General features: G+C 39.8%; 1 protein-coding gene across 2 annotated transcripts in view; it reads left to right on the forward strand.

The window, feature by feature from the left end:
* tsen15 (TSEN15 tRNA splicing endonuclease subunit) overlaps positions 1–21,215 on the forward strand; it is a 69,433-nt gene extending 48,218 nt beyond the window's left edge. For both annotated transcript variants that reach the window (XM_043699914.1, XM_043699913.1), the window contains one exon: positions 20,840–21,215. In XM_043699914.1, the coding sequence (XP_043555849.1) occupies positions 20,840–21,096 (257 nt within the window). In that variant the 3' untranslated portion in view covers positions 21,097–21,215. The remainder of the gene's footprint in view (positions 1–20,839) is intronic.
* The last annotated feature ends 2,934 nt before the right edge of the window (positions 21,216–24,149 follow it).

Here is a 24,149-nt window from a genome sequence, read left to right on the forward strand (position 1 = left end):
GGCTGAGGCCCTTGGGGTTGTTTTCATTGGAGAAAAGAAGGTTTAGGGGTGACTTGATAGAGGTGTATAAGATGATTAGGGGTTTAGATAGGGTTGACAGTGAGAATCTTTTTCCACGTATGGAGTCAGCTATTACAAGGGGTCATAGCTTTAAATTAAGGGGTGGTAGGTATAGGACAGATGTTAGGGGTAGGTTCTTTACTCAGTGAGTCGTGAGTTCATGGAATGCCCTGCCAGTAGCAGTGGTGGACTCTCCCTCTTTATGGGCATTTAAGCGGGCATTGGATAGGCATATGGAGGATGGTGGGCTAGTGAAGGTTAGATGGGCTTGGATCGGCGCAACATCGAGGGCCAAAGGGCCTGTACTGCGCTGTATTCTTCTATGTTCTATTTGTAGCTCAGGTTGAAGTTCTGGACGTAGGTTTGCTCGCTGAGCTGGAAGCTTCATTCGGAGACTCACTGAAGATGCTACCTAGTAGAGTGACGAAACGTCTGAAAACGAACCTTCCAGCTCAGTGAGCAAACCTATATCCAGCAGATAATATGTAGTTAACATAATTATTTGCTGGTCCAAGATGGGATATTTGTTGAATTGTTGGAACAAACTGATTTCCTCCTCCTGCCACCCCTGTCAAAATGAAACCGGTTGAGCCATGTTCACGTAGCCCTGTCCATGCTCCATGTTTTCATTAAGGTACATAACTGCATTAGTTTCCTACTTGCCTTTCTAACAAGTAAAAAAAGCAGGCAACACAGCCATTGGGAGAGAGATGGGAGGGTGATCGCTGTTCAGCTTTTAAATTTAGTAACCTTAATAGAGAATTAGGGAACCATTTAACACTCTGGAGTTTAATCTGCACTTTAGCCAAGTAGACTTGGCTATTGAAATTGTAACTCAGCAGGTCTGGCAGCAGCTGTGAAGAGAGAAACAGAATTAATGTTTCAACTCTTGAAGAGTCATACTGAACTCAAAACAGGTCTGCTGATTTTCTCCAGCGCTTTGTTATTATTTCAGATTTCCGGCATTTGCAATATTTTGCTTTTATTAGACATGGCGCCTGCTTGCCTTATTTTGTACTGTAGTAAAATCATAGCATAAGCTAATATTAAATAATAGAGGATACTTTCTGAATAAGAAGAATAGAGTTACTCACCTTGCTTTCTTAATTTCTCAAACACGCCATTAATTACTAATTCCAACTAATTACTTTGGAATTTTGGAAGTTGAGTAATCTGATTATTTTTACCACTTTGCTTGAGAATTTCAAAACAAAATTCTCATGATTTTAATCCTATTTTCAGAACTCATTAATGCAAGCTTCCCAAGGAAGTATTTTTACATCCTCCCAAACAATCGTGCTATGTAATACCAGCCGAATGATGAGCACACAATGCTTAGTTGGGTATTAAATTAAACAATTCCATTCTTCCTCTGTGCTTGACACTGTAAGAAGACATTTGAGCACAAGAGTTGATTGTTGCAATATGTTCTCTTGGGAGGAAGACTGGCATTCAGTTTTGCTATTCAGATACTAGGAATGTGACCCGTGACATTTTTCTATTCAGCAATCTCCTTCTCAGGGTTGTAGTGAACCAGGGGCTGATCAAGACTGAAAATGTGCTTCAGGCACTGTACAGAAGGAGGAACAGCAACAGGGTTCTGCAATTAAGCTTTCTATAGCCATTTGGGATAAAAATTATTTCACAAATGCTATACAAGTCACTCTATGCTGTAATAGGTTGGTTGGTTTTGTTCTTCATCCATTGTTTAATTTTGCAGTGAAATGAGACAGTCTGCAAAATCCTCCAATGACTATAATTGACAAGTTAATTACTGGCAATTAAACATGTTTACATATTACTTTGCCCGTCCCCAGCCAACCACCATGTGTGGATAGAAATACAACGATGGGCCAGTCTCCAAAATAAATTCATGAGATGTTGTTCTTTGAGCTTGCACTGAGACTCGCTGATACTACACAGCAGGCCTACAACAGAAACATTGGTGTGGGAACACAGTGGAGTGTTAAAGTGGCAGGCCAACTGGATGTTCAGCGTCATTTTTGCAGACCGAGGTTAGATGTTCTGCAAAGTGGTCACCCAGTCTGTGTTTCATCTCCCCAGTGGAGAGGAGACCACATTGTGAACAGTGAATACAGTAAGCTAGATTGAATGAAGTGCAGGTAACTGCTTTATCTGAAAGATATCTCTAGGGCATTGGAGGAGAGAGGAAGTAAATGGACTTCTTTAATTACGTGGGAAAGTGTTGTGGAAGTCTGAGGTGATGTTGGGAATGGAGGATGAGTGGATAAGAGTGTCCCAGATGGAACTGTCCCTGTGGAATGCTGATAAGAGATAGGAGAGGAATATGTAGCTGGTTGTGGCAACCTGTTGGAGGTGACAGAAATGGCAGCTTACAATTCTTTGCATGTGGAGGCCAGTAGGGTGGTAAATGAGGTCGGGGGGATTGTATGATTGTTGTGGAAGGGAAGGATGAGGTCAGAAGCATGGGAGATTGGTTGAACATAGCTAAGGGCCCTAATAATCACAGTAGCAGAGAATCCTCAGTTGAGGAAAGAGTTGGACGTTTCTGAAGACCCCTGCAGAAGGTGGCATTGTCCAAACAGATGCAATAGACACACAAACACTGGGAGAGTGGAATGGAATCTGTACAGGAAGCAGGGTATGAGAATGTATAATTGAGGTGACTGGGTGTCAGATATTGGTGGCCAGCCTATCTCCAGAAATGGAAATCGATGTCAAGGAAAGGAACGGGGGAGCGGCTGGAAATTGGAAGCAAAATTGATAAATGTTCCCAATTCTGAACTAGAGAAGGAAGCAACACCAATGAAGTCGTTGCTATACCAAAGAAACAACTGTGGGAGGGACTCTAGTGGATTGGAACAAGGAAAATTTCCATGTACTCCTCGAAGAGACAGCAATACCTGGGGCCCATGCCAGTACCCATGGCCACACCTTTGACCTGAAGAAAATGAGAGGAATTAAAGGAGAAGGTTTTCAAAGTAAGGTTGAGCTTGGCCAGACAGAAAGGGTTCTGGTAGATGAGGGAAGTTCAGGCCTTCTTTTCAGAAAGAAATGGAGAGCCATGAGACCATTCTGGCATGTAAAAGGATTGCATATCTATGGTGAAGAAGTGGCTGCGAACTGGAAATTTTGAAACTGACAAAGCTTGAGAAGAATTATGGATGTAAGCGAAGAGGGACTGGACAAAGAAAGAATTGAGTAGAGAGAGACAGTCAGAAATAGATTCTGTTGGGCAGGAACATGCAGAAACAAAGGGATGTGTGTGGGGGTGGGGGAGGGAGACTCTGTCCAAAGAAATAGGCACAGAGGCAGATGTGACAGACGAAGAGTTCAACATCATGCCATGCCTGAAATTGATTGAAGTGGGGCAGAGAGGATAAAGCTGAGATCTTTGCTGAACATTCAGTATCATAGAGTGGAAGGTCAGAGGGGATAGAAATACCTGACAAGTACTCTTCCCACAGATGCTGCCAGACCTGCTCAGTTTCTCCAGCAGTTTTTGTTTTTGTTTGAGTTTGATTAGTTCAGAAATAGAATATTTGAAATGACTCTTGCAAAACCTCTTTTGTCCCATACATGATGGAATTCTGCAGCTAATTGAATATAGGGTAAGATTTAGGACTATCAGCTCGCAGTTTATGTACAAATACATCTGAAAGCACCAATAGACTGCACAACAGGTCAAATAGCCTCTTTCTGTCCTGTTTCATATTTTCATTTAAAAATGACACTTGCCTGTGAACACCTTTAGTTATATTTTGTTTGATGCGTGCTGTAGTTTCTTCTAGTACATAGTGAATAAATTGCATTACAAATCTAAAACGTTTTAAACTGAAGTCTACACTGGATTAAATCAAAACTGTGTATAACCTGTACGTCCTACTACTTAAACTAGCAAGTGCATCTGACCCAGGTCAAAGCTCACAAGGTGGAACTGTACGACAGAAGTTCCTGCATCTCTTCAATTCTAAAGTGCAATGATCTGTGTTTAACATGATGTTTGACAGGTCTTGGTCTTGCACTTCTGTGGTCTAAAGCTCTTACTAATGGCTAACCTGCTCTGTGGTTAATTGAGTCCTGTTCAAACCTCTCAAATGCCTGGGTTAGTGGCACAAATTGCAGCTACTTAAGTCACTAAGGTGTGTCAGGGACGCAAGCTGCTGGAGCTGCACTTGCACATTATCTGAGTCCAGAGACTCCATCTCAAATGCCAGTCACTTAACTTTATGCATCAATCCTGTTGTTTTCTTTATCACTTGGTCCTTTTTTATTGATATGGTATGCAGATATTTAAACACTGATTGCCAAGTCATTATTCTTTAATTACACATCAGTTCATAGAAGTGGTCGGAAGTTCATCATAGCAAGATAATCCTTTGTATTTTTCCAAAACTTCTATGACAAGGGTTTCTCCGAGAGCTTTGAATCTCTTCTTTTCTCCCTGTCTCCACACTTGCTTAAAACTAGGGCTGTTCTGTTATGCTGTTACACTCCGTGGGCTTAATTTTTCTATGTATACATTTTAACAGATGGAAGATTATACTTTCCGTAGTAAAGACGTTGAAAGCATCTACAGAATGAGATGCATATTCTCTTTTTTTTAAAAAAAACTCCATTGATTTTCCAGTGGATGGGTATGGGGAATGTTGTTTAAGAAAAAATATTTGTTTTTTTTCCTTGGCAACTGTATATCAGATCAGTTGAGTCAGAGTAATGTTTAGTTAATGAAAATTGTTCGAAATAATTCTGTTGACACTGTTTGACTCAGAAGCCAATGATAATTATATCCATTACATTTGAAGGTGAAAGCTGCTGTCAGTTAAGTGTCCTAACCAAACCTGTGTGAATCAAGAATAGCATATTGTGGAACTGCATTGTTGCGCAACAATGCATCTTTTGTTCTAATGACTATTTGAAGTGAAATATACTCATTTTAAAGGTATAATTTGCAGTTAATTTATCTGATTCTAATTTGTGTTAAAGTCAACACCATAAAAAGTGGAATCTTGTTTGTAATTTCTTTTCTGGGGATCAATTAGTAAATTTGGTTATTTTGTTTCATTGTTGCAAGCACTCTGAGGAAACCGTCTTTCAAAATGTAAAGATCCAATTACTAGTCCATTAAGTAATCTGAACCGTGTATACACAATTGGAATATAAAAGGTTTGTTCTCCTAATGTGTCTCCTCACCCATGCAGAAGGAAATTGGACACTCAGTATGCATTTGTAATACATGCCTAATTTATTGGAATCTCTGACTTTGGATCTCTGCCATTGCTGATTCATCACCAGTGCCTGGTAAAGGTTATATTTTTAATTCTAATTCCCGACAGTAAATACTTTGTACGGCATTGAGAGTGTATTGATTACATTAAATTATTTCATCTGGAGAAAAGCTTGTGGTGCATTTTGGAAACGAGGCAAATAGAATTCATTCTGGAGAAATGCAAGGTTATGCATTTCGACGGAGGACAAATGAATTGAGGAAATAAACAATAAACTTGGAAGGAACCAAAACGAGTAGAGGAATTGAGAGACCTTGGAGTGCATATTCGCAAGTCGGAGAAGGTGGCAGGGCAGGTAGCTCAACTGGTAAGTATAGAGAGACAAAAGTGGGTACTGCAAATGCTGGAGATCAGAGTCTAGATTAGAGTGGTGCTGGAAAAGCACAGCAGGTCAGGCAGCATCCGAGGAGCAGGAAAATCGATGTTGTGGGCAAAAGCCCTTCGTCAGCCCTTCCTGATGAAGGGCTTTTGCCTGAAATGTCGATTTTCCTGCTCCTAGGACACTGCCTGACCTGCTGTGCTTTTCCAGCACCACTCTAATCCAGACTCTGGTAAATATGGAGAGGCCACTTATCAGGTGGTATAGATTTAAGGTGAGTAGTAATAGAAGGATTAGAGGGGACGTGAGTAAAAGTTTCCACCCAGGTGTCTAGAATTCACTGACCAGTTTGGTGATGGTGATGAAGCCTGCAGCTTGTTTAAAAGGAACCTGGATCCACACCTGACCTATTATACACTGCAAGGCCAAGAGACCAGTGCTGGAAAGTGGGATTAGAATGGGTGGCTGGTTTATTCGGCCAGTGCAGAGACAATGGGCTGAATGGCCATTTAGTATTTTAGCATATTATGATGTTCTATATTTCCTGCTTAGCATAGTGCATATTGAGAGGGAGAAGTTTGCTGGTGGGGAAACTATGCTTCCTGGAATACAATCATATTTTTATTTAAAATTAGACTGGATTCTGATGTTTGTAATTTCCAGACACAATGGGCTGAATGGCCTTTTCTATGCTGTACGTTTCCTGTGATCTTAGTTTAACTTGCATTGGAGAGGTAACTCTGCTTAAAATAAAACCTATGATCTGATTGTATGCGAACATTTCAACTATGAAATCTTTATCATTAACCTGAAGTATTTGGAACAATTATCAATGTGAACCAGCTGTTAATCATTTTGGAGTAAAAACTGTATAAGAAACGTTTGATTAATGACTACTACTGATTGATGGCTTAAGCAAATGCAGAAACTTGCCTCTTGACCTGCCCCAGTGTAATGTGTTTATTGCTAATTATCCCACATGGTTTTTGTCCATGCAAAATTCAACAAAGGATGCAATTTCTAAATATCCTGAAATTTATCACGGGTCCATTGTCTTCATCACTGCACTGGTGTACTGTGCTATGACATGGTGTTGCCAAAATGTTTGCAGTACAGAAACAGACCGTCCACATTGGTCTATAGATATTTTAAATTAACCTAATCAGGCATGTTATGACACCTATGGAGCTGGTGGTACTTAAACCCAGGCCTTCTGGCTCAGAGAATGGGACACTACTTCTGCAGAACAAGAGCCTTTATGCCAGTTTATATGTTGTTCTACATGACCCCTTCATTCAACGACTGTCAACATATCCTTTCTCCCTCACATGCTTAACTAGATTCCCCTTAAGTGTGTCTATGCTGTTTGCCTGAAATACATACGCAGTCTCTCACTATCTCAGCTACTCGTGATGGCAAAGAGTTCTTCTGGCTCAAGTTTCACTAAATTATTGAAATTTTATGAAGTACTTCATATCGTGGTGTTCTATATTTCCCGCTTCTTAGCATAGTGCATATTGCGAGGGGGAAGTTTGCTGGTGAGGGAATTGCGCTTCCTGGAATATGATATTTTTATTTAAAATTAGACTGGATTCTGATGTTTGTAATTTTCAGTAGTGTTAGGTAAAGATTAATTGAGTAAGCAAAACAAGCCAGTAGCCAAGTTCACTGCTCTGAACAAAATATTGCAATGTTGATCAAAGGGGTGATGATATGTAAGTGACTTTAATTGAATTCCTGAGAAGAAAAAGTGAGAAAAAAGTTTAATGTAACAAAACTAAACAAAGTAAGAGGCAGATTTACATCTCATTGAAGAAAGAAGCAGATGCTACATTTTGCTGCTTCAAGGTGGGCAGTCCTGGAAGAGAAGTAGCAGTGAATGAAATACCAAAGCAAAAGGAAAGTATTCAATTAGAAACAAGTCCAAGTAGGTTACTTTCCTGTTATTTGAGGAAAAAATCTTCTTTGTTTTATTATAACTTAATGCTGCCCCATTCTTTAATAGGTACCTTTTCTACTTCAAACTGTATATTTAGCATAACTCTGTTTGTGGCTGGGTAATGGCAATGGGAGGCTTGTACATCTTTTATATCAATGATTTGAGTTCAGTTGTTCTGCATCTCCAGGGCTGGGAGATAGGAGCAGGAGAAGGCCATTCAGCCCTTTAAGTCTGCTCCACCATTCATCATGATTATGGCTGATCGTACAGCTCAATAGCCTAATCCTGCTTTGTCCCCATAACCTTTGATTCTATTCGCCCCAAGTGCTATATCCAGTCACCTCTTGAATACATTCAATGTTTTGGAATCAACTACTTCCTGTGGTAATGAATTCCACAGGCTCACCATTCTGTGGGTGAAGAAATGTCTCCTCATCTCCGTCCTAAATGGTCCACCCTGAATCCTCAAATTGTGACCGCCTGGTTCTGGACACACCCACCACCCTCCCTGCATCTATCCATTCTACTTGTGTTAGAATTTTTTCAGTCTCTATGACATTTCCCCCATCATTTGTCTGAATTCCAGTGAAAACAGTCCTAACCTTGTCAACCTCTCCTCATATATCAGTCCCGGAATCAGCCTGGTAAACCTTTCCTGCACTCACACGAGAGTAAGAGCATCCTTCCTCAGAAAAGGAGACCAAAACTGCACGCAATATTCTAGTTGTGGCCTCACTAAGGCCCTGTATAACTGCAACACATCCCTGCTCCTGTACTCAAAATCTCTCACAATGAAGGCCAACATACCATTTGCCTTCTTTACCGCCTGCTGCACCTGCATGCTCCCCTTCAGCGACTGGTGCACAAGAACACCCAGGTCCCACTGCACACTCCCCTTTCCCAATTTACCGCCATTCAGGTAGTAATCTGCCGTCTTGTTTTTGCTTCCAAAGTGAATAACCTCACATTTATCCAAGTTATACTGCATCTGCCATTGATTTTTCTCACCTATCCTTCATGCTGAAGGATCTCTGAGTCCTCATGACAGTTCACCGTCCCACCCAACTTGGTATCATCTGCAAACTTTGAGATGCTACATTTTGTTCCTTCGTCCAAATCATTAATATATATTAGTGAATAGCTGGGGTCCCAGCACCGATCCCTTTGGCACCTCACTGCCTGCCAATTTGAAAAGGACCCATTGATTCCTGCTGTTTGTTTCCTCTCTGCCAACCTGTTTTCTAAACATTTCAATACACTTCTCCCAATCCCATGCACTTTAATCTTGCACAATAATCTTTTACATGGGACTTTGTCAAATATTTTCTGAAAGTCCAAATGTACCACATTGACTGGCTCCCCTTTGTCAACTCCACTAGTTACACTTTCATAGAATTCTAACAGATTTCCCCTTCATAAATCCACGCTAACTCGCTCTGATCTTGCCACTGCTTTCTAAATGTTCTGCTATAAATTTCTTGATAATGTTTTCAAGAATTTTCCCCACTACTGATGTTAGGCCTCCTGGTCTATAATTCCCTGTTTTCTCTTTCTCTCCCTTTTTTGAATATTGGAGTAACATTAGCTACTCTCCAATCTACAGGGAGATGTTCCAGAGTCTATAGAATCCTGCAAAAATACCACCAATGCACCCTCTATTTCTGGAGCCACTCCCTTAATTATTCTGGGATGTAGCTTATCAGGCCCTGGGGACTTATCCGCCTTCAATACCATCAAGTTTCCCAGCACTATTTCTCTCCTAATATTGATCTCCCTCAGTTCTTCCCGCTGACTAAATCTTGTATCTGATTTGTGTCCTTTTTGGGAAGACAGAAACAAAATATGTATTCAGTTGCTCAGCCATTTCTTTGTCCTCTATTATACATTCCCCCATTTCTGCCTGTCGGGCAACTACATTTGTCTTCACTAATCTCTTTCTTTTCGCACACCTGTAGAAATTCTCAGTGTCAGTCCTTACGTTCCCTATTTTTGTACTGTATTATCCCATCCTTAATCAAACCCTTGGTCCTTTGCTGAATTTTAAACTGTTCCCAATCCTCAGACCTATTATTATTTTTCTTGGCCAATCTGTATGCTTCTTCCTTGGACTGGATGCTATCTTTTGTAAGCCATGGATTGGCCCTCTAACCCATTTTGCTTTTGTGCCAGACAGGAATAAACAGTTTTTGCAGATTCCCTTTGCATTCCTTGAAAGCTTACCATTGCCTATCCACTGTCATCCCTCTAAGTAACTCTCCCCAATCTATCAAAGCCATCTCCCACCTTATATCTTCATAGTTTCCTTTATTAAGATTCAACACCCTAGTCTCTGAATCAACTACCTCACTCTCTACTTTGATTAAAAAAAACAAATTCTGTCATGTTATGGTCGCTCATCCCCAAGGGGTCTCGCACAGCGAGATTGGCAAAGATTCACTTCTCATTACACAGTACCCAGTCTAAAATGGTCTGCTCTTTAGATGGTTCCTCCACATATTGGTCAAGAAAACCATCCTGTATCCTCTCCAGGAATTTGTCCTCTATGGCATTGTGGCTAATTTGATTTGCCCAATCTATGTGCAAAAAATAACCCATGATCACTGATATTCCCATAACACATGCATCTCTGATTCCCTGTTTAATGCCATTCCCAACATCACCACTGCAATTTGGGAATCTATATATTTCTCACCTCTACCATACAGACTCCACATTGTCAGAGCTAATATCCTTTCTCATTTAATGTGTACATTTCAGCCAGCAATTACACTCCTCCACCTTTTCCTTTTTTGCCTGTCCTTCCTAAATACTGAATACCTTGGGACATTCAGTCCCCATCCAGGTTATTCTGCAGTCGTGTCTCTGTAAGGCCAGTTATGTCCTACCTGTTTACATCTATCTACACAATTAGTTCATCCACTTTGTTATAAATGCTCTGCACATCATGGCACAAAGCCTTTAAGCTTGTCTATTTAATATTGTCTAGCTCCCAATATTTTTCTCAGTAACCCTGTTTGAATTTTGTCCTTGGTTTCTCTGCCTAACACGTTTCTTATTCCCTTTTCTACCTTTAGATTTTGTTCTGCTCCTTCCTTCTCTGACTCTTTACATATGCACAATTTAAACCAAAACCTTGGACACGATTTTTATTAATGAATTAAAGAAGTCTATTGCACTATATGCCTTTAAATCAGTTTTACTGTTAAGCACAATGAACACAGCACAGGACAGGAAGAGGCCCTTCGGACCACAAAGACTTACCGACACATGATGCTATTCTGAACTAAAAACCATTTGCCTGAATGTTGCCTGTACCATTCAATTCCAGGCCTATTTATGTAGCTGTCAAGGTGTCTCTTAAATATTGCTCTTAAACATCTCCACCACCTCCTCTGACAACACATTCCAAGTACTTACCATCCTCTGTGTAAAAGAAAACCTCTCTCATCTTCTTTATACTTATACCCTTTCACTTTAAACCTATGTCCCTAGTAATTGACATTTCTCCCCTGGGGAACAGACTCTGACTATCCATTCTCTCTGTGTCCGTCATTGTTTTGCGAATTTCTGTCAGGTCTTCCTTATTCTTCAATGTTCAAGTGAAAACGAACAAAGTTTGTCCAATCTCTCCTCGTAGCCAACTTCCTGGTAAAACTTTTGTGTGTCTTCTCCAAAGCCTCCACAAAGCCTAGCAGCCAGAACTGTACACAATATTCCAAATGTGGCGTAACTAAGGTTCTATACAGCTGCAACATCAATTGCCAATTTCTGTATTCTAGGCCCTGACTGTTGAAGGCAAGCATGCCAAATACTTTTTTGACCAACTTATCCACTTGTGTTGCCATATTTTTCATGTAAAGCCATATTTTCCTCCTTTTAAACGTATGACTTCTGAGAATGCAATTTGATTTGTTAGATGGGGATAAAATATCAGCTAACCATAGTGCACTTACAAGAATGATTAGTTGGTGCCTTAGATGAATGTGCTATGCATAGTTGTATTATAAATATCCAAATCTATTAACACTATGTCATTATGTTACAGTCTTCAAAATTTGGCATTCAGCAAAGTACATTTTACCAACCAGATTATGGAGAAGTGAGGAAGTTCTGCAAAGGAGGAATCTGTATGAATTGATTTCTAGTTGAGTTTAAGCCCCAAGTAAGAAAAAAAAGACAGGAAACATTGGGCCATAACATTTTCCTATCAGTATCTTCTTGAACTCTCAAAAAATCAATAATTGCTACTCCTCCTTTGAGGTTCCCTATAAAATATTCATTTACCTGTGAACAAGGTTCTTGACGTTTAACACTGGCTAAGACTTCACTTGTGGGTCTCTGGCTCTCCTGCCTCCTTTAAGTCATTCCTTCAAAATTGGCTTCCTGATCAACTTTCTGATCAGTTGTTCTAGTCACCTCGTTATTCTGATAGCCAAACAGTCATTGGAGCAGTGTTTACTGCATTTGCACATGCAGATCATGTGGAAACTTGGCACAACTGACTCTGGGAATTGCCCTAGAAATTGAGGTTTCCACTGGGCAATTCCCTGCAGCTGGAACTGTCTAAAAAGTCCACTGAAGTTAGAGAATTTAGAAGTTTCTGACTCACTTGAGCTGAATGGTTACTGAGGAAAAGTTACAAGATTAAAAACCTACTCTAACGATTAAACTGCCTCCATCCCAATGATTCACCAATGGTTTCCAAACTATACCCTCAAAACTGACTGAACAGCCAACTGACACCTCCAAACTGTCTAAGCTCTCAAGCATTTATCTGACAATCTATCTAATCTTATCCACCTTGCATCATTATTCTTCATTATCCTGACACAATGCCCCCTTACTGCTTACTTATCTCATACACTTACCTTTTCTCAGTTATTGTGAAATTACCTTTGGAGTCTGTAGTTCCTGAACTTTGGAAGCAACTAATATAAGAAAGGGTGCATTGTAGCCTACAATGTGGTCTAAAACGGAGTCCAGACATTGGTCCATACATGGTGATACCTCCAGAAATGTGGAAGTGAATGTATCAACATAATTGCTAAAATAGATAATATGTGTTACTAATGTGGCAAGAAATTGACGTGCGTAGCATTTCTTATGATATTACAGAAGACTTCCACTGCTCTCTCTGTCCCTGTGGCCATTTCCCTTTATGCTTGTCCAACATTATAGGTGTACATGGTCCTGAAGAAGGGCTTATGCCCAAAACGTCGATTCTCCTTCTCCTTTGATGCTGCCTGACCTGCTGCGCTTTTCCAGCAACACATTTTTAAGCTCTGATCCCCAGCATCTGCGGTCCTCATTTTCTCCTACATGGTCCCACCATCTACATCTGCTAGAAGCCTATGACGAGACATGATTCTAACATTAACATACCAAACCAAGTTTTACTTAGGCCTATCTCATTTAATGCATCATGCTGGTGTTGCATTCTTAAGTGAAACACCGCTTTTCCATCTAAATTTGTTTGCACTATGCTTTAATTCTAAAGTGTTTTCCACTAACATCTGTCTAAATATGATTTTATTTCCACAGATTTCAAATCTGCAGTAAATTTAAAAGCAATTGCCTTTGTCAGATATTTGCAGCTGACAGCATAAAGATAGGATATAAACAGGGGAAGATTTATGATCAGCCAGTTTGCCTGTTTGGTTGCACAATGAGCAATCCACTTCCAAGGTTTTGGTTTTGACTTCAGAAGGTAACTCCCTCATAAAACAGATTCACAATTGGAAGTTGTGCTGTGCAGAATACAGTGAGAGTTTATGTTCCTTTCAGTGTCCTGTTTCCAGTTGGAGGCACTGCATCCTGCATTCTTAATTGATATTTAAATCTGATTTGTGATACTGGATCAGATCGTTTTCAGGAAAGCAGTTGAAAGCTATTCATTCTTTTAACTTCTGCAAAACCATTCTGTGAATCACTACATTGTATGAGTTTTTTTAATGTTGCACTTTTTTTTCACCCTCTTTGATTGCGATCTTTGTTTATTTTTCCCAACTCTCTGAGGTTCTCTGTATAACACTGTTTAGAATTCTTAGAACATTGTGACTATACTGAGCCTTATATTTTCTCATCAACCTGTTTGTGGATATTACTATACACCTTCTGGGACTTGAACTCAGTTCTCCTGGTTCAGAGGTTGGGACCACTGCATCACAGGACCCTCAGTTGACATCTAGTCCTTTTAAAGTCATTTTACAAGATCAGGTTTTGTTTACTTAACAGGTTTGAGTTGAAATCAATCATGCTTTTAAACCTCTCTCCGTTTTCTCTTCAAGTAAAATCTGAAGGCTGTAACAATGAGACTGAGCTTACGGTGGAAGGACATCCAAGGGTGTCTGCCATTATTAGTTAGACTTGGTCTTGTATGGCGAAGTCTTAAATTTTTTTAGCAAGGCAAGCTGCTGGAAGTGGAAGCAAGGGTATCTGGACTGATGGATGAGGAAAGCAACTAAATCTCCTTCATCTGATCATGAAATGAAAGGGAAATGTAAATTAGAGTGGGGAAATCCAACATCGAATTAGGTACAGAAAAGACAGGGGAAAAGGAGAATATTGGAGAAAGGATCAAGTAGAATTGATAGAATCATTTGTTGTCATGTGTATTCAATATCAAATAGTGAGAAGTGTGCACTGTCACCATGCATCAGTGCCATTCACATTGACTTAAAATAAAATAAAAAATGTAAAGAAAGATAACTTAAAGAGAGTTCCAGTCCGCTGCTATAGTTCTGCTCTACACAAGCCCACGCCAAGCCACCACCAGAGTAACACGGAGAAATAAAATCATGTTTAACACTTTTTTAAAAGCCCAATAATAATTAATTCCTGAAGAAATGAAACTCCATACTTGTAATAATTAATCTTCTGTGGCAGAGTTTGCCAGTATTAAACACTTATCACATTGTTAAAAAGGTTGGATTAGACCAGCCAAGTTTCATACTTATTACAACGCTGTAGCAACTTCATGTCAGTTTGTCAGTGCACAGCCATGATGAGCCAGACAGTGAGATGCTGTTTTATTAAGTTAATGGCAGAATGACAAATGTTAAACAGCAACTATTGGATATTTAACCTTCCATCTGCTCCCTTACCTCAGCCTGTGAGTGCCACTATATCAGCCACTGTACCAGCCACTATATTACTTTGATAGTAACATCTGGGGCAATATTTCACATGGGACCCTGAGAAAGACATTAAATTGGCTAAGGAAAAAGTGTCAAAACTTTGTGAATCTTTGTGATTTAACTGTCAGTTTTTACTATCATTTTATACAAATATATGTAATACTCTGTGCCAAGCAGCTTGAATTTGGAAGGAAAAGCACTGCTTTCACTGGTATTAAAATCATTACAGTACTGTCCTTTGTTAACAATTTTCAAAGGAAAGAAATAGTTTACTTTAGCTTGGACCAGTTGGCTGTCCTCCTCTCACTCTGTGCCAATGTTCATATCTAAGCCATAGCTATACAAGAGGAAATTATGCTATTAAAATACAGCAAACCTTTTATTAACTGATATCTACCAGAAGTGTGCCAATTGATCAAATATTTCGGATAATCAACTGGTCCACATAATGTAAAAACATACACAAGTCATGGAAACTTAATGCAGAGATATGTACATCACTGTTATACAACAGATAATGATGCAACTTTGCCTTAAATAAAACTATTGACAGCAATTCATTTGCACCCTCAACTGTCTATTTGGACATTGTGTAGATTGAGGAGAAATTGACTTGAAATTGAACAACTGTTGCTATTTCATGTGGCCATTCGATTGAACAAGTATATTTACATTGAGGTAAATAAAAGACTATAATAATTGGACAGAATCATACAGTAAACTTTGTGGTATTTGATCTGTTTAACCTTTGCTGGTTTATCGAGAGTGCCGGTTCATAAGGTGTCAGTTAAAACAAAGTTTACTGTAGTAGCGGAATTACATTCCACCTCCGTTTGTAATCTTGTGGCTCAGCAGCATATCTTTCACTCTAACATTACCATCAAACATGAAACTGGCCCTGTTTTATTGGGGAATGTAAAAGAGCGTGTCAGGAGCAGTACTAGGCATACATGAAACAGATGGTGAAACTACTGTTGGTGATCCAACAGAGCTTATATCAAAGTTTCATAGCCTGAACACATCTAGTCAGAGATGGTGGTTGACAATTAAACAACAGGATGTTACTCAATGATGGTGCAACCCACTTTCTCCTATTTGCAGCCATTGTCAACAGAGAAATTCCCAATGAATGTTCCATACTAGATGTGATATTAAGGCACCTTTTCAATAATTGTGACATTCTGGGGAGCTCAGGTGGAGGCCATAATGGGTCATCCACTCAGTACTCCTGCCTGCGAATACCTCAGCCTTGTCTGTTTTATTGACATGCAGGACTCCTGTATCATTGAGAATGGAGATATTCGTGGACATTTCTGACTCCAGTTGGCTGTTTAATTATCTATCCCATTCACCACTGGATGAATACCATAGGACTGCGGCGCTTCATTAGTTGTGGGATTGCATAGCTCTGTCCACTGCGTACTGATTACACTGTTCGCCATGCATCTGATCCTGTGTTGTAGCTTCATTAGGTTGGCACCTCATTTTATCTTTACCTGATGATGTTCATGCCATGCTTTTCTGCACTTCTCTCTGAATTAGAGTCAATCCAGTGGCTTGGTAGTAATGGCAGAGGAAGTGATATGCCAGGTCATGAGATTCCAAATTGTGGTTCAAAGCATTTTTGCCGCTGCTGGGTCACAGTGTCTCAGGGATGCCTAGTTGAGTTGCTAGATATGTTCTGAATTTAGCCCACTTACTGTGGTGGTAATGTCACAAAATAATAGAGGACATTCTCAGTATGAAGAAAGGTCTTTGTCTTCATAAAGTATTATGTTATGGCCACTCTGACATACTGTCATGAAGAGTTGTAACTATGACAAGAAGATTGGTGAGGTTTCAGTCATTCCCTTACCATCTGGTGTAGATGCAGTCTGGCAAATACATCCTCCAGGACTTGGCCATTTCGCTCAGCAATGGTGCTACTGCACTGCTGTAGGTAATGAGCATTGAAGTTCCCTACTCAGAGTACATTCTAGACATTTGACACAAATTGTGTTCAACATGGAGGATTGTATGGAATGAATGTCCCACATGTGGTTGAAAGGAATGTTATTTAATAAAAGTTGACACTTTTCCATGTACAGGGATATAAAGTGATTAAAGCTGAACGCTTTGAGTAGCACCGTAAATGAGGAGAGAGAGCAGGAGAGAATCCTAGACTTTTGAACGTGGACAATTGAAAACATGGTGATGGTGAAACACTTGAAAATTGGGAATATTAAAGTGGCCAGAATTGGAACAGCATTTATGTCCTAGGCAGTTGTATGACCCGGAATGGTGCTAGGATTGGGAATATTGAGGCCTTGCAATATTTTAAAAGCTTGAGTTAGACATGTAAAGGTGAGGTTCTGCGGAACATGGAACCCATATCAGTTATAGAGCACCACTCTAATGGGTGAATTTGATCTGGTATATGTTAGGATATATGTAGCAACATTTTGGCTGAATTCAAGTTTATAGAGGAAGGAAGAGGGGATAGCAGCCTGGAAATACTCAAGTATAGATGTAGTGAAAGAATGATTGAGGAATTCATCAATAGGTATGGATGGAGGCAGTGATACTATGGAAGTCTAAGCAGGTTGTTATGCGGCTCAAAGGTTATCTCTTGGTTAAATATGATTACACAGTTGCAAATGGTCTGGTTCAGCTTCATACAGTATCAGGGTGAGTGATGGAGCCAGTGGCTAGGGAATGGAAGAGACCACCGATGCTGTTTGACGACTCACTCTTGCATGTTGATTGTCTGCTTGCACAGATTGTTACAAAACATTCAGTTTTTCTTTGGCCATGTTCTGAGATGGATTGGGGGGCTGGAAGCTGGTTAGGATGGGGTGGGGAGTGATTTGGAGAGCTAACACTCTGTGTGATATCTCGGATTGGTTTTAAAGGGAGTTGGAGAGAAAATATCCAGTTTTCTTGCTTTTGATTTTTTTTTCTGTGTTTTACCTCTAATGAGAGATTAAATGATCACAAGGTTTTGTGGTGGGAGTAGGGTTGATGGTCATGGGAGAGAGGGAGAGTGTGTGAGGTTAAAGCTGCAGTCATGATGCTACAGTCACCAAATCACAGACTGGTCCAGTTGACCTTTCACTGACTCTAATTTTGTAAAATAGCGAGTGATGTCATGGGTTTGAAATTAGGAGCAATTTTGATTGTTAAAACTCCATGATTTCAGCTCATCCTGAAACTCGGAAGTGTTTATTTTTGCTCTAGTTTGCATGGAAAGTAATGAAGGAGTTCAAATATTTCCTTTCAAAATCCTCTTGCCTGTTGCCATTATGACCATGTTATCTCAAACTTCAATTGGCAGTTTGTTAATTTACCCTGAGTTCTGGGTGCCAGTCACACTCAGGCCAGAGAAAGTCTCCTCTTCCTACAAGGCTTAGAAGGATGGCTTTCATTTTGCAGTGGCTGCAGTTGGATAGCTTAAAGTCACTTAAAATGTTGCACCAAAGCAAAATACTGGAAACCTAATAGAAAAGCTAAATACTCGAAACAGAGGGTCAACACTTCAGGCCTGTGATCTTCCCTTCCGTTGTTGCTGGAAGATCAAGAGATAAGCAGCTACCAGGGAAAGAAGACCGGTAATTAGGCCATGGGAATGGTCATACCATGGCAGCAGTAGTTGCTGACCTGAAGTTAGCAAAAAGACTGCTAATGAGATTGAGAGAATTCTTTCCATTTAACCTATATTCTACCTGAAAAGATGTACTTGACCAGACTCTTATTGTATCATCCATTATTGAACCCTCACTTTGTGATGATCAAAGGCCACTTCTTTGTATAATACAATGCCACATCATTATTTTGATGTGTCTCTTTCATCACCTGGATTATAATTAGATTTTCAAATGGCTTTCGATCAGGTATTATGTAATGACCTATTAAGTAAGCTCAGAGTGATATGGGGTGATGTATCCAATATTACGAGAGAGTTTGATACAACAGAAAGCTTTTCCATGTGTGGGAGAACTAAACTGGGACCAGCAAATATAAACCAATAAGTAACTCAGGGGCACTGTTCCCTGAAGGTCTGTGCATGATAGGATCCCTACAGTGTGAGAGCAGGCCATTAGGCCTATTGAATCCACAACAATTTTCCAAAGAGCATCCTACCCACCTACCCTATCCCTCTAACTGTGCATTTCTAACCTAACCTGCACATGTTTGGACTTTAGGAGGAAACTGGAGAACCCGCAGGAAACCCACGCAGACACAGGGAGAATGTGCAAACTCCACACGGACAGTGGCCTGAGGCTGGAACTGAACCAGACCCTTAGCGCTGTGAGGCAGCAGTGCTAACCACTGTGCCGTCCCGATGGTGATCAGCATGCTGATGCTGTTTGTAGCATTGGCTTCTGGTTCTGCTGTGAGCACCACTACGCACCTCGGAGGTCTGTTCAGAAGGAAACTCAACTCAGCAGGAATGCTACTCAGGAGTAATGTGCTCACCCAGGCAATGGTGAGATACTCAACTTGCTACAGTAAGGTGTAGTTGAGGTTGCTATAATTTATGCTTTCAGTTGCAGGTTAAATAAGAACTTGAGGTAGCAAAGTATTGCATTAATATGCTAATAAAATGAGGTGAAGATGGGTCGAAGGAGGTTTATGTGGAGCATAGAAACTACCATGGTCCAGTTAGACTGAATGGTCTATTTTTGTGCTGTAATTTCTCTACCACTTCAAAGCTTATGCTCGCCTAATTTTGGGCCAATACCAATTGCAGCAGATGGACATTTACATGTCAAAAGATGCTAATATTTGATATCAAATTGGATGATACGTTTCATAACTGAGCAGCCATCTGGTTCCTGTGCATCGTATTTTAATGGCAGGCATTCTGGGCTAATCATTCATGCAGTTCAGTACCGATTACTGTAACTGTAAGATCTTTTTAAACACAAAACGTGAAGACAGTGAGTCTGTTGAGTGCTCCAAAAAAAGAAATCTTTGTATGTTTCTAAAAAAAGCTTGTCCCTGCTTTTGGGTGTCAGGGCAAAAAGAAACCAAACACTCTATCAAAACTAAAATGTGGTCAAGAGGAGGTAGATTTTGAGGACAGTCTTGTAGATGGAATTGAAGGATTTGCAAGAAGGAGTTACCCATTTGACCTGGAAGAGATTTTGATTAATGTTAAGTTGTTATGAAGATAACTTCAGTATACAAAAGGATTAAATCTGAAAAGCACAGATCAGAGCAATGCACCGGAAATATTGGTTAGGGTAAAGAATCAATTCCCTTAACTGTGCATTCCCGCACTGAATCGGTGGGTGTTGTCCAGCACAGTATTTCAGCCTTTACTGTCTGAACTTTTAATTCATAGGATCCAAGCTAAATAGTGGCTACCATAGCTCTGTACCCAGGATACCGCTTTACATTCAAAGTTCAGAATTTGACTGACAGCTTGGCAAGCCATTCACAATGCAGAGAGCTGTCTGTCTTAAATGTGTACTTTGACTCTTTCATTCTCACTTGCTTTTTTCTCTCTAATGAACAGAATGAGAAATGGGTGTCTTATGCTCCAAAGTTAGGGCTCACCAGTTTATATTATTGACTTATGAAATGAGTTAGATGCAGATTAACGAGCAAAGTTTGAATCTCAGGACAAAAGCTGCATTCTGTTCACATAAAGAGAGCCAAAAAATGGTTTTGCTTTACAGCTGGCACCATCTCTGAACAATAGACAAAGTCACTTGACAAGCAAGATCAGAAAGTCAAGAGCACATGAGAGGCCATATAGTTAATGATAGATTTTCAGTTTTGCACATCTACCATTTTATAAGTTATTTGTCACAAATGCCTTTCCAATGTCATGTCATGTCTATGGACTCTTACATAGTGCTGCACAATCAGGCCTTAGCTAGAAATGTAAGTTGGTTTTCCTTCTTTGAAACCACTGAACGTTTCTTCAACCTAGGCTGAAATGTATTTTATTCATTTTAAACTGAATAATCAATTCATGTTTATTTAATTTTAGTTTATGAAAAATATATGCATCTAGACAGTCGTACCTTTGAGGGTCAAACACAATTCCTTTAAAAATCTAAGCTTGGGTAATTCCATGCAATCATAAAAACCGTAACCATTGACAATTATTAATTTTTGTTTTTAGGATTCGACAAATTATGGAGTGTATCTGTGACCAAAGTAAAAAGGAATTCACACTGGCCATTGTTGACTCAGATTCTACAGTGGTGTATTATCAATTTACAAATGGCTTTGTTATACCAGACCCACCGGACAGTGTTGAAGAGGTGGACAGCACTCCGAGCAGAAAGAGACAGAAGAAGTTTCGGAGATGACTACCGTTCATCGTCAATGCTAAAACTGTTGTGGATTTTTTTTTCCCTGTGGAGAATAATGAGTTAAATATCTGCAAGTCAAGAACTCAACTATATTGTATCAGTTGACTGTATTTATGTCTTGTATTTACATGTGTCTCATGTCTTGCTTGTTGCTTTCACTATGATGATATAATTCTGTAATGGCCAGTACAGTCTTAATTTTAGTTCTATATATAAGTTGCAAGAGTATGACAGGTCTGACATACTTATAGTAGTGTTGACATATTTTAAATATATATGTTTGAATTAAACTTGAAATAAATGCAATTTTTAGATTTTTCCTTTATATTGCTATGCTTATGTGTTGCCTTTTCTCTGCCCAGAGAAATTCCACGCATGCCTCCTTGAGCCATGTAGGAAGAACTTTCTGCTTTTGCTCCCGCTGATTACCTCAGGCTGACTTTCAAAGAGGCTAGATGTTATATCATAAATCTGCAGCATCCGAAAAAAATAAAGCTGCTGAATGCTGTTCTGACAAAGGACGATAAATGCTGTTCTGACAAAGTTGAGTTTTCCTTTCTGATGTAACAGCCTGTGCATGGATTTGTGCCTCATCACGTCCACTAAACCATCTGATTAGGGATGATAAATCAGTGTGGACGTAATTTCAATCTGTATTGCCTTAATCTATCACAACTTTAAGCAGATTTAGTTAAGAACAAGTGGGTAGCAGTGCTCCGAAAGCTAGTGCTTCCAAATTAAATCTGTTGGACTATAACCTGGTGTTGTGTGATTTTTGACTTCCATTAAAACTAGCTCGGATTTCGAGCACTAAGACAAGCTGCTATGCCATTCAAAAGAAAAACAGGATTGCTTTTGTTTGTGATTGGTTAAATGATGTCAAAAGAAGCTATCCTCCTCCTAGTCATTCTTGTTTAGGATAAATGGATTGTGAAACAGGAGAATAAAGGAGAGGAAATAAAATACACAAAAGACTATAGACACTTGGATTATGGTTAGTGCCTTCTAAAAGACCGGGCTTGGATGTGCTTCTCTTAAATGGAACAGGTGGACTTGTTGGGCCGAAGGGCCTGTTTCCATACTGTAATCTAATCTAATCTAATCTAATCAGGTGTGATTTTTTTTTTACAGGAGGGCAACATTGATTTTGTGGCCTTTAATTCAAAACTACTTCTTTTCCATCAGACGTTATAACAATTTGATCATATTTCTCACATTTGTTCAGCAAGGGTTTCAATGTTGCTGTCAGGAGATTGTCATATTCCACAGACTTTACAAACTTACAGTTTTAATACAGAATCTAACGTTATTGGAAGCATGTAAACATCACCCAACGATGTTGGCCTGCTGTGAATCTAGATTTTAAGACCCACACCTTCTGAATAGTTGAAGACCAGATTACTTGCTTGTTCCAACAGAACAATGACTGGTAATTGCTCAGAGGTCGAGACAAAGAGTCGGAGAACATGGAGGGGTCACGTACGTGAATAGTTAGCCAGAAAATATTAGAGCAGAAAGGCTAGGTATTGAAATTGGAACCCTATCCCCAATACCTTACACTGACTCCACTGTGCACTGCTGACAACGTCTCTTCCTCACAGACACCCAATACCCTCCTCAAAAACAGAAATGTGACAAACTTCACAACAGACACCCTAGCCCATCCTCTCACCTGCCATCTGAGCCCCACTACACCTCTCCGGTACTCTACTCAGCCACCCATTTTACCTCCCTGCCACCCCACCCATCTAACAACTCATGCACCTGCTGCCCTGTCCTCTTTGCTTACATTACACGCTTGGTAGCTGCCAAAGTGGATTTGGGATCCTTAAATGGTGGAATATGGCAGCTAAGGCCATCAAAAGGCGATGTAGTTTAAGCACCATGCTGTCTACATGGTTTGCTGGACTGCGTTTGGTTATGAAGGGCTTTGGAAGTATGGCCAGAAAGCCCCTGTAAAGGTAAATGGGCGACTTTGTTTGATCTGGATTAGAAATAGGATTTTCAACCCAGCGTGGAAGATTCAGTCCAAAGGGACAAAGATTTAAATTGGGATTTTCAGCTTTTTTTTTCATTGAAGAAGAGTTTTGCAGTGTAGTGCTTCTTGCTAACTTATATCCTGTTTGCAGCAGTGATGATCAAATCGCTACAAACAATAATGTTAAGACGAAACAAAATTAGTAGTGGAAATTATGTTTTTCTATTAGTCAATAACACCACAAAACAAAAACAAACACTGCTGGAATTATTGTCTGAATATCGAAAATTCGCATACTAATACAGAGGGAGCTTACCAACTTTTATTTTAACTTCTGTGTGCAAATAGACAACAAACTTGTCACTTCATTTCATCTGAACTAATTATCTTTGTTGTCATACTAGTGTACTATGTTAAGTACAGGAGGCCATTATTGCAATAAATAAATCCATTGATCACTGAGTATAAAGAGTGAGGGAGACTTCACCGGAGTGCGAGTGAAACAGAGTTAGTAACTATACGTTTGGTGCAGAGGGGGAAAGAGGCACTTTAAGATTTATTACAAGTAATAATCAGTCTCGAGAGCAAGAGGTGAGCCGTGAGAGTAAATAAAGCACAGATTCAGCAAACATTAATGAATCATACAGTATAGAAGAGATCCTTCTTAAGAAGGTGTACAGGATGCTTGCCTTTATCAGTCATGGCATAGATTATAAGAGCAGTGAAGTCATCACGTCGCTACCACCAAAAATACACTATTACTTACACTAGTGCCATTTTCCCACACTAGGCCTGTAGCTTGGAATGTTATGACATTTCAAGTGCTCATCCAACTACTTTTTAAAGGTTGCGAGGTTTCTGCCTCAATTACCCACACTAGGTAGAGCACTCTAAACTCATATCACCCTCTAGGTAATAAAGATTTTCTTTCTCAAAGATCCTCTAGACGTCTTGCCTTTCACCTTAATGTTATGCCCCCTTGTTATTGATCCTCCAACTATGGGGGCAGGGGGCAGCTACTGTCCATCCACCCTATCCATTTCCTCATAATCTCATACATCTGCATCAGGCCCATTCTCAGTTTCTCTGTTCCAAAAATAACCAACCAAGCTTATACAGTCGTCTTCCTTTGTTGAAAT

This window comes from Chiloscyllium plagiosum, chromosome 11, assembly GCF_004010195.1.
Source record: "Chiloscyllium plagiosum isolate BGI_BamShark_2017 chromosome 11, ASM401019v2, whole genome shotgun sequence".
In the NCBI taxonomy this organism is placed as follows: domain Eukaryota; kingdom Metazoa; phylum Chordata; class Chondrichthyes; order Orectolobiformes; family Hemiscylliidae; genus Chiloscyllium; species Chiloscyllium plagiosum.